This window comes from Cephus cinctus, unplaced genomic scaffold (assembly GCF_000341935.2).
Source record: "Cephus cinctus unplaced genomic scaffold, Ccin1 Ccin1_scaffold0020, whole genome shotgun sequence".
NCBI classification, from domain to species: Eukaryota; Metazoa; Arthropoda; class Insecta; order Hymenoptera; family Cephidae; genus Cephus; species Cephus cinctus.
In genome coordinates, this window is record NW_014332768.1 from 873,151 (window position 1) to 884,113 (window position 10,963).

The following is a 10,963-nucleotide window of genomic DNA, read 5'->3' on the forward strand; positions in this document are numbered from 1 at the left end:
GAGAGAGATAGATAGCTTTCGGTACGGGAGGAGGGGCGGGAGGATCGGAGAGTGAGCAATGTTACGGGTTTGGCAGGGTGAGAGAGCGAGAGAGAGAGGATAAGTGGTTAGGAATGAGAGGGAGAGAGATGGAGAGAGATCGCGTGTCGTCAGCCACCGGCAAGTGTTATACATATCTATTCCCCATCCATTCTACGTATATGTATCTGCTTACTATATCTTGCTAGGTACATGTGGACTTTACCGAATACGCACTTATCTACTCGCAACTGGCAGGGTACACGTGTTTCTGTCTCTGTCGCGCGCCGGGTGGCTCCCGTCTTTCGCTCTCTGTCGCGCTCTCTGATATTCTAATTCCACGCGCGACTCTCTCCTCACGATTTTCATTAGGATAACGCGTCCCGCAAGTCCCCACGTATTATCTTGCTACTTATGGGGGATATCTATTTGACGTAATGCGAATCTTTCGGGAATTCGCGAATCTTAGTAATGCGCAATTATGAGCATCGCGAAACGTTGGTTATGCCGGGTGGGCATGGGACACTTGTGAGAATAATGGGCTGTGGTGAGTTTTGTGGGAATTTGAAAAAAAAAAAAATTTTTTTTTTTTTATTATTCGGTCCTCTTCGACGACCTTACGTTTTAAGCCTTTTAGTGCCGGGCGACGATATATCGTTGCGTGTGCGATGCCACCTCATTCTTCGCATCGCAAGAAAGCTCTATCTCAAAATAAACGTTGAAATACAATTAGCATTACGTTATTCTCACTTCATTCCGTAATACGTTGTTTTTTCAATTATGTAATTATCATTTTTAATTTGATGACCCTTTTCCGAACTCGTCAAATTCGTCAAATTCGTCCGGTTGTTCTCGCATGGGCACCGGTTTCTCGCCCGGCACTGAAAGGGTTAATGAAATTTTCGCGAAATCTTCGTACCTCGTTACTTGCTCAAGCATCAGTCCTCGTATACCGTGTGTTCGAAAGTATTGCATACAATGATTTATTAAAGTATTGCGTCATCGTAGAGATACCGGACAGCCAGATCGCAGCGTTCTGAAAAGGATACGAGAATACGTAGAAATTGGGGAGCGAGCGGATCGGAGTAGGTTCGAAGTGTCGTCGAGGAGAATGAAAATTTCGTGAATATCACGATCAGTAAAATTTTCATATATTCGAGAGGACTGATTCTCGGGATTGTTTTTGTTTGTTTCAGATGTAATTTGAAAATTTCTTTATTTTCCCGTACTCCAAGTTGCGTATTTGAATAGAATTTTTTTCTCACTCCTCTCGATGGTTTTTTTTTCTCACTTCAATCATCGACGCCAGTACCTATAGCTGTAACGGGGTTAATACCTATTGTGCGAAGAAGATAATTTTCCGAGGGGCAGCTTGCCAAATTACATGCAAGGCATATATTAGCACTAGCCATAATCCATTGCGGAACTGAAACCTCCTTCTGTGCCTGTCCACGTTGACGGACAGACACGTCTCGTTTTACTTCTCGCTTTCGTAGGATTACCTGTTTCTAGCATTTAACGCCTGCAAAACTAATGGTCCTTCGTGCGTCCTGTCGTTTCACTCGTGGTTCGCCAAGTACGACCGGGCACAGTAGCCGGGTATAGCGAGAGCGTCGAAGTCATAGTTTACGTACGCTGGGTCGTCTACGGCTCCGAGTTTGAGAACCGCTGGGCCTAAAGTGAAACAAGAGCGATTCTTCGCGAAAGTCGTTTCCTCGTCATTATACCTTGTGGCTATAGCGGGTGACTCTTTTTTTTTTTTTAATAACTTCAACATCGCGAGTAAACGCTACGAAGTATACAGGATCGATCTTGCGGTCGGCTCGTGAATTCGACTTTAAAGTTTGAGGGGTTAACCCCTCATTTCATATAACTCGAGTCGCGGGACAAGCAAATTTTTTTTTTCTCCGAAATTCAACCCGAGATCGGATCGGTGGATGTGAAATAAATTATCAGGGAATTGTGGAACTTTTACACTCTCGCAACTGGCGTAACCTTATTGTACACCCTTGGCTATCGCACGGGTGTGAGATTAATGTTACGTCGGCGGCGAGAGGGTTAATTGTCTCGTTACGGGGACTCTTCTTGGCGTTTAATTATTTGTGATTTTTGGGTACGCGGTTCATGACCTTTTTTTTTTGTAGGTTTTATTTTTTTTTTTTTTTTTCTTTCATTTAACGCAAACCGTCATTCCAAGGGACTATACCGGGTGAACCGGCCTTTCCTTTATTTTGCATGTTCCTGGTACGTTTTAGATAAGATCCGTACGGGCAATGCTTAACGTCGATACATAACTTTGTTTTATGTCATGTGTTTATACCCAGTACTTAGTATCCTATATATATACATACATGTTAATATATGCATTAAGAATTATACGCGTACATCGTGCTGTATAGGTATACAGAGCTGCTGTCATAAAGGCGGGTGCACACGTAAGGATTGGTTGTACGATTTGTTTTTTGCACGTACACAGTGGTGAGTCCGTTATCTTTCTCTTTCTCGAAACTCCGGGAAAACTTTGGAAAAAGTTTTTGAAGAGAAGAATTATCTTTTTTTTCCTCCCCTACGTCGCTGAAAATTGTGTAGGGGCAGAAGCGAAGGAAGCTGTAGTTACGTGTATATACGTATATATACTGCATGGGGTGCAAGGAGGGTTGATCGTGATCCTTTCTGGCCACAGGGCACGGCTTTATCTTTCCCTTCCCATCCGTTCTCTTGTTTTCCCGCGGTGGCCGAAGGGGCGAATTAAGCGAAACCCATATATCCCGTGGAACGAGAAAGCTTCGTCGTACAATTCGCCTAATCCCGATTTCGCTCCTTGAACGGTGGTCAACGGCGATGACTTTTAATTACAGACTAATTATCGTTTGGCGTGGGCAATTTTTTTTTTTTTTTTTTTTTAATTAAAAAACCCGATCAAATCCTTGCGAAAATTTGACTAGATTTAATATTTAACGTGAAATTCGCACAGGGGTAGCAATGGGTGGGGGTTTACCTTGTTGGGGAATATTTCTTTTTTTTTTCGCCATATAAAATTATCAACCACCGTTATTCGATGGACGCCAATTTTCGTCGCGGTTTTCTTGGGCTGTGTTCGATCCTTCGATATTGAATCTACGTGTTATCTACTGGGTGTAAAACTATAACAGTAGAAATCGATGCGGATAGCGTCAGGGTGCATGTCGTGCATGGAACGTGTACTTAAGGGGATTGGGTGCACCTAAAGAGATGAAAATTCAGGGGGGCGGGGGTTGAGTAAGATGTCAGAGGTCATGATAAATTTTATTATTATTCGTAGATTGATTTTCTTTCGATCGACGAAACCATTTTATAAGAATCATTACTTTTGTGCTTGACTGTATCAGGTGTAAAATCCTTATGCGGAAATGTATTTAGGGTCAATTTTTTGGATTGTTTTTTTTTCCGCATAAACGTGGAATTGCCGTTTAGGGGGATTTTGGTAATTGCGTCAACTCATCGCTGTAATTTTTTATTAACCCTTTCCCGAGTGTACTATATATGTGGATATATTTTATATATGGTGTACAATATACGTGGATTAGTGTACTATCGTATTTTGTCTATATTGTATATATATATACACGTATATTCGCGCTAACACTTGGGAGTAATAAATCTACCTAAATTCCTCCAGGGAATTTATTGTCGGCAGTTGGAACAATTTTTAGGGAATCGCTGGGTTAATTTCGCAATGAGAAGAAAAAAAAAGGACGACGGATAAGGTTTTCTTTAGACGTAATTGGTAACTGGATTCAAGCATATTTTTCAGTTCATTGATATTATTATTATTTTTATTTATATAATTTTTCTATATATCGTCGATCATTAATTTTTCACCGATATATTTTTCAACTATTTTTAAGGTGTGTTTGAAATCGTAAATTTCATCCTAATTTTTTTTTTTTTTTTTTTTTTCTATTACAAATTTCATCCCTTATTCACTTGGCAATATTTCCATATGACGATACATTTTTTTACGGTGATTCAACGTGACGTTCGATAACGTTATTATCGTACGTATGAATGAAATTTTAGCTTTACGTAGTGACTGGCAATGACACGTGGTCACTGATGCTCCAGGGGATGATTTATCGGGAGGCGTCCCTTAAGATACTTAATAATTTCTAATAAACGTATGCCCGTGACACTCGCTTGTTTCCTGTGATAACGTTAACGAGATAACACGATTTTCATTTTTATTACCGTTATCAATCTTGTATCTAACTATTGGGTCAAGACCGTGTACACGATGACTCGATAGCAAGATAATGCCTTATCGTTAACGCATGTTAAAGGACCATCGGTTTACGTAGCAAATGCTTGATACGTGCAGTAAAATATTTTTCCACCCTTATAAGTATCTACCTTAACACGCTATTTTCTTTTTTTCGACACGTCGATATTATTTTACGAACTTTTCGTTAGACGCGACACAAGCGCGTCAGGTCTGTCTCGCCTAAGTTCCAGCAGCATTACAAAAACTTTCGTCAAGTTTTACGACGTACACAGTGAAGAAGAGAATTTTGCTTGATGACGTCAACGCTGTAACCCCTCGTAAAAGTTGTCAAGAGCGAACTGCCCTTAATGACGGGGATTCTCATAGGGCGTGAATAGCGCGAAGTAAAAAAAAAAAAAAGAAAAAATTTGTGACATGTCAAGCACGAGTTTTATCGTTTATTTTTAATTTTTTTTTCTTCTGCTAAATACGTGAAATGTATTTTTTTTTTTTTTTCAATTTTAGGTAAAAACGATATAATCGACATCCGCCTTCTGTTTCAGTACTACGAGATGTCATACGGCCTTAACGTGGAGATGCACAAACAGGTAAGACCCCTATTGCTTTTATACGACTTCGATATATCGATTATAAAAATATCGAATTGGACGCTCTTTTTTTTTTTTCACTTCCCCGTGAAGCCATCAAAACCTGATAAAATACCAAAGCCCCCATCCCTCGCGCGCGTTTCACGCAAATGCGTCTCGTTGCTGGTAATTTTCTTGAAAGCACCCTCTTCCAGCGAGAACAACCCCTCGATATCCGGACTAAACTCAAAAGCACCCCCCCCGTTAACCTAATGCTTTGATATTCATTAGCATTACCGGCCGATCATTTCTCACTCTTGTTTCCAGGGGCGGCAATTTAATGGGGTGTAGGATCGGAACTGTTGTCTCGGCACCCCTCTTTGCAACATACATATATATATATATACATATATTTTTCGTGAAATTATATCCACCTATTTCTGCCAAATAAAAAATCTTTGAAATTTCTTCGAATCCAACGCACTTAGCTGCCCGGCTAAAAGATCCTTGACATTTCAATGTTTTTTCGCCCAACCCTCTCTGTCGGGAGGCGTGAGAAATTCAAATGGCTGCACGGGCACATACATATATACACATATATAAAATTCCGCAGCCCGTCTCTATAATCCTTTTCAATTTAATCCCCGAATGGGAACAATCTTCCCCGTACGAGGTTAGACTCTTTTTTTTTTTTTTTCTTTCTTTTCGTTCCCCCCGCTTGTTCCTTTTACCCTTTTTAGCGCTCCGACAGCGCATCGCGTTTCTCTGTTTTCTACCCACGGTTTCCTGCTCTACCCTCTTTGTCACTCTCCCTCTCTTACGCGTCATACGGGTAGGGGTGGAGGGGGAGGCCTGCCCCCCCCTCACCACCTGTCTTAACTTCCACCTCCATCTCGCTGCTCTCCCACTCACTTGTACCCCTACCTCCCCTCCTCGCCTTTCCACCCTTTGCCACTTTTTTTTTTTTTTTTTTTTTTTTCCGTTTCTCTGACTTTCCGACTCTTATATCTCTCCAGCTCTCTCGCCTCGTAGCTTCTCTGTCACTCTACCTCTACTTTACCTTCCCTCTCTCCTCGTTCTTCACCCTTCGCTCGTACTCCGGATCCTCTAGCATAGACGCTCTTTCCCCGACCAGCCATACGCGCATCCAACGCTCTACCGGCTCCTCTCGCCCCTTCGACCAACTCAAATTCGCCGGCGCTGTCCCAGTTCGACTTTCCTCTTAAAACGGCGAATGTCAATCTTTCCAATACGTCTGTCGGTATACTCTGCGCCTGTTTTGTTTTCTTCTTTTTTTTTCTTATTACGACCTCGAAGTGACGTCACTGTCGAAAAATATGTTTTATCCCACTTTGCAATTGTTATCACGAGCGTCATCGAGACGTCGATTAGACTCCGCGGATTTTTACTTGGGCGGGTCTTAGGGGTGTGGAATTTTGATTTTTCGAATTTTGATCTTTCAATTTTTTTTGGAGGATTTTTTTCTCTCTCTCTTAGAATCAATATTACCTGATAGCGTTAGACGTATGTCGGCGGTAACTTTTTAACTGTACGGATCCTTCGTCGGGTTGTCCCGATTTTCTTCCTTCCGTCGTTAAAACGTTAACTTCACTGAATACGTAACACTTGTCAATGCCCATTACGCCCCGCGTAATCACGCTGGTGCTTTATCGTCCGCGTTACGCAATACGTAAAGTTTATCTCTGCGTAGAATTTAACGTGCCAACCGTGCGCCGTTATAACGTCAAACGAATGTTCATTTCGAATGACATTTTGCAGTGTCGAATTTGCAAAATTACATTGCCGAGCACCCCCCCTGCCCCCCTACGGTGTCTATCGTAAATTATCAACCCTGTCCATGTCAGTTGGTACACGACCGATTCAACCACCTTTGCATATAAAATATTTCGTATCGTTAAAATATCATACCTTGGGCTCTTTTTTTTTTTTTTTGAAAATAATTAAATTTCAAAAATTTATTCGCCAATCACTGTCGAGTAGCCTGTAAGTTAAATATGTATTAATTTTTTTTTTTTTCATATTCCCCATCAATTTACAACCCCTCTTATTTGCACTCGACTCGATTAACGTATCGAATCACCGTCGCGTCGTACGCCTTGTTACCCAAGAAATTTACCAATCCCCCCTCCCTCCCCCTCCCAACGACGTGGTGGCTTTACACCCGGTATACCGGTGCCGGCTGCTTGCTGTAGCTATTCCAAAATACGTTGTCTGTCCAGTCGCAGATATATACCCGGTTTACCCAGTACACTCTACGGCCCCCCCCCCACCCGTTCACCCCATTCTTTCGTGTCTATCAGTTCGACTTGGTGCAAGGGTTAGGGGTGGTTTTCCCGGTCTCGCGCCTACCGAGTCCGCTCAGTCATATAGGTTGCATAGCCGTATATTTCAGTTCTTTTATTTGGTCAAAAGGGCGGCGAAGGGGTGGTTGAGGGCTGCAGTTACCAAGGGTAGAGGGTGGCGATGAGATCGATTTTTAGCCGTTGCTAATCTCAATGTTAAACCCCTACCCCTCGGAACCCTCCCCACCTCCCTCCCGTGCTACCCCTTACCCTGTATCACATACGTCCGGATCCTCTTGTACGCGAAATCTTGTGCATTGACATATGAGGGGTTCAAATGCTTCTAGAACATTTAACTCATCTCGAACGTATTCCCGACCAAGATTCCCACGCTTGATCTTCTTTACTTGTAAATATAATTTTTTCTCTCCCTTATGCATTTAGAGCTTTGCCTTCGTATAGGAAATCGGTCGGTATCGATTTTTACTCATTTACCTTGAAATACTATACACGTGATACCTTGATAAGATACGACACCCGTTACGCTTGTCCCTGTATACAGCATATTTGAAGGATTCGTTTAATAGAGGATTTACAGAGTTGCCTTAATATTTGCCAAAAGGCTTATCCTCGATCTGTGATATTTGACGGGCGATACTGATTTCGATGAAAAATTTTGATAACACTTATCAAACATTTGATCGGGATAAATTTTCTGCTTGACGAGTTATTGTTTGTCTAATCAAATTCAAGGGATGATTTTTAAGTTGGACACTTTTTTTTTTTTGGCTACCTTTATCTCTACTCGTGTAAGGGTGACTTTAGAGATCCGTCCCTTTTTGGGATCTTGATCGCTGTACCGCTGTTTGCTTTGAGCCGTAACGCTGTTTTGTTATTATTATTTTTTTTTAAATCCTTACGCAATGCTTGTCTCGCTGACGTAAACGTTAATTTATATTTGCAGACGGAAATCGCGAAACGACTGAACGCAATCATCGTGCAGGTCCTGCCGTTTCTTGCGCAAGAGGTGAGTTGTAAACTTTTCAGTTGGCCAATTAATCCGTCCTGATTCTGCATTGAGTTAACAACGCGATAATGAATAGCATGGCTTGCAGCATCAACAGCAAGTGGCGAACGCGGTGGAGAGAGCCAAACAAGTCACTATGACGGAACTCAATGCGATTATAGGGGTGAGTATAGACGACCGTCGACCAGTTGGTAATTCAGTATTATACAGTCGACCAAGCGATTAAGGATTTTGCGTATAGGTGGAAAAGAAATATAAAAAAAAATTTTTCTCACGTACGGACGAAGAAACTTTAGTGCGTGTATATATATATATATATATATATATGTATGGTTCTCTCTTGTGCTTGTAGCAACAACAGCAGCAGGGATTACAACAACTTTTGGTAAGTAATTTTCACGTTGGCACCGATTTCGTGTGATTTTCGTTAAATGTATGGTTCTCTCTTGTGCTTGTAGCAAAAAAAATTTTTCTCACGTACGGACGAAGAAACTTTAGTGCGTGTATATATATATATATATATATATATGTATGGTTCTCTCTTGTGCTTGTAGCAACAACAGCAGCAGGGATTACAACAACTTTTGGTAAGTAATTTTCACGTTGGCACCGATTTCGTGTGATTTTCGTTAACGAGAAAGCGCGTAGAAAAAATCGATGCCTCGAGCCTATGCACGCGTCACGTAATCGACGTCATAAGAACCTCTATCGTCGACGACAGCGACGCCACGTATATCAGGACTTGGGTTAAACTTCGAAAATTCGAGTCGCTCGTGAACGCGGGTAGTATCGCAGCAATTGCCAGGAGTTCCGGATGAGTTAAGTTGGTAGCTCCGCGTCATTGGATACTGCGGTTCCGCACTTGAGAAGATCGTGGTTTGCGCAAGCGAGCGGACAATGCATGTCAATTTGGAAACCTAACCTCTCTCGGGCCTCGTAGGCGACTTGGGAGCAATAGTCGCGCGGCAGTAAGCAGCGCCCTCTGTGAGCTTGGCCGGGTAGCGTCTGTCGCGGTAATCTAGTGCGCGAGTCTCCGCAGAGCGTCGCTGGCGTAGCCGCGCGGGAATATTTGAAAAGTGGCATCGGCCCCCGTTAATATTCGCTGGGCTGAACGTGCCAGTGCTCGAGGCGGACGGGACTATAGGGGAAACGTGTATTTCGCAGCAACAAATCCACGCACAGCAAATACCTCACGGAGCCGTGGTAGGAGGATTGCCACCAGCGGGTCTTCTTGGATTTGCCGGGGCGGCTGCGGCGGCAGCCGCAGCCGCGGGCGTTCCGCCGCACCTTGCGCCACCGTCGCATCCTGCGGCCGCCGCCGCTCAGGCACAGGCGCAGGCACAGGCTCTCTTGAAACCGGTAGACCTTCAGCATCGAGGAGCCGTCGAAACGCCCGAGGATCGAAAACCCATCGCGTTGACGGACGAGAGGCTAAGACGCTCGGTCTCGCCCGCGGAGAAATTCAGGACACGGACGCCTGACATCGAGAGCGACTCCAAGCGGCGAAAAGAAGAGAAACTTGGTCACGTGAGTATTACGTCACACGGATAGCCTACCGGCAGGCGCATGAACTACGTACGGTACTTTTGAATTTCCCGCGCATCCAACGGACATATTTAAAATCGTTATACCCCTCGAAAGCATCGTGTTCGTTGTGTTACCTTGGGTTAGAAGGCGAACGGTTCAGTTCGTGCGTGCCGAAGTTTATCAGTGAAAGCGTCGAGTGGGACGTGTTACATAAAAATTGTTAGGGGCAGCCAAAGTAGCAAAATGCACCACTCGTTGCGTAAAGAACTTGGGAAACGCATTTCGCACGTGCCTTCGGATTCAATTATTTTTCTTGTCATTTTTCTACGAGGCGCCTAGCGCCTCGCTCTTTCCCTCCAGGCTAAACAGGTGAACCCCAACCTTCTTCGCATGGGATTGACCCGAGGCTCGGTTACGGTTTTAAAAATTCTTTCTCTAGCCGTTTGCTTCGCTACTGGCGTCCTCCAGCCGGATGCCGCTCGTTACGAATTCTTGACAGCGCTTACGAGTACGTCTAATCCGTTTTAACCCGGGAGAACTCGGAGCTTGTTTAAAGTTATTTCTCGAAAGGGATTCCTCCAATTTCAGTTTCCAGTTGATCCGAACGCGGACTCGCAGGGTCCGAGCCGTAGCCGGAAATGAGTTCTCGTATGTCGACGTCGCTCTTGGAAAACTAGCTCCGAGGGTGCTTTCAGTCGTAGTTCTCAACCTTCAGGAAGGCATTAATCATACCGGTAACACAGCGCACACCTAGCCACCGGCAGCCACGATTTTACATCCGAAAGTGCGGCTTCACTACGGGGAATCCCCTTAACGCGATATCCAAAATTTTACTTCGAGCCAATCTTTTTTCTTCGCCCCCGGCGAACCAATTTGCTCGCATCGAATTTTACAGACTTACAATTCTTCTCGTACATCAAGTCATACCTATAGTCATACCCTCCTGATCAACCAAGCACCCGATGACATACCCCTACGAAATGCCAGTAACAGGTGTAAGCCAGCCATCGGGATACATCCAGGATTCGTCGAAGAAAGGTCCCCGTACAGAGAGAGAGAGTGAGAGAGAGAGAGGGGGGGGGCAGGGGCGAAAATAAGAGAAGGGTCGAGGGGTGCACTGCGGGGGCTGAATTTTTCATCTGACCACGTCGAACCAATTAAAGCGGACCACGCTGCCCCTACCCCGTCATCCTCCTTTTTTCGTACTCTCTTTATTTCCTCTGCCGCCCGGCCAACCTCGCACCCCTATAGCTACCCAGCC

General features: G+C 43.9%; 1 protein-coding gene across 33 annotated transcripts in view; it reads left to right on the plus strand.

Moving 5' to 3' along the window:
- LOC107265867 (protein groucho) overlaps window positions 1-10,963 on the plus strand; it is a 47,604-nt gene that overhangs the window by 21,776 nt on the left and 14,865 nt on the right. For 17 of the 33 annotated variants that reach the window (XM_015735844.2, XM_015735838.2, XM_015735743.2 and 14 more), the window contains 5 exons: window positions 4,822-4,866; window positions 8,113-8,175; window positions 8,252-8,338; window positions 8,528-8,560; window positions 9,340-9,702. In XM_015735844.2, the coding sequence (XP_015591330.1) occupies window positions 4,822-4,866; window positions 8,113-8,175; window positions 8,252-8,338; window positions 8,528-8,560; window positions 9,340-9,702 (591 nt within the window). Of the gene's footprint in view, window positions 1-4,783; window positions 4,867-8,112; window positions 8,176-8,251; window positions 8,339-8,527; window positions 8,561-8,729; window positions 8,763-9,339; window positions 9,703-10,963 lie in introns of all 33 variants that reach the window. The other 16 variants (XM_025083057.1, XM_025083068.1, XM_025083077.1 and 13 more) reach the window with 12 other exon arrangements.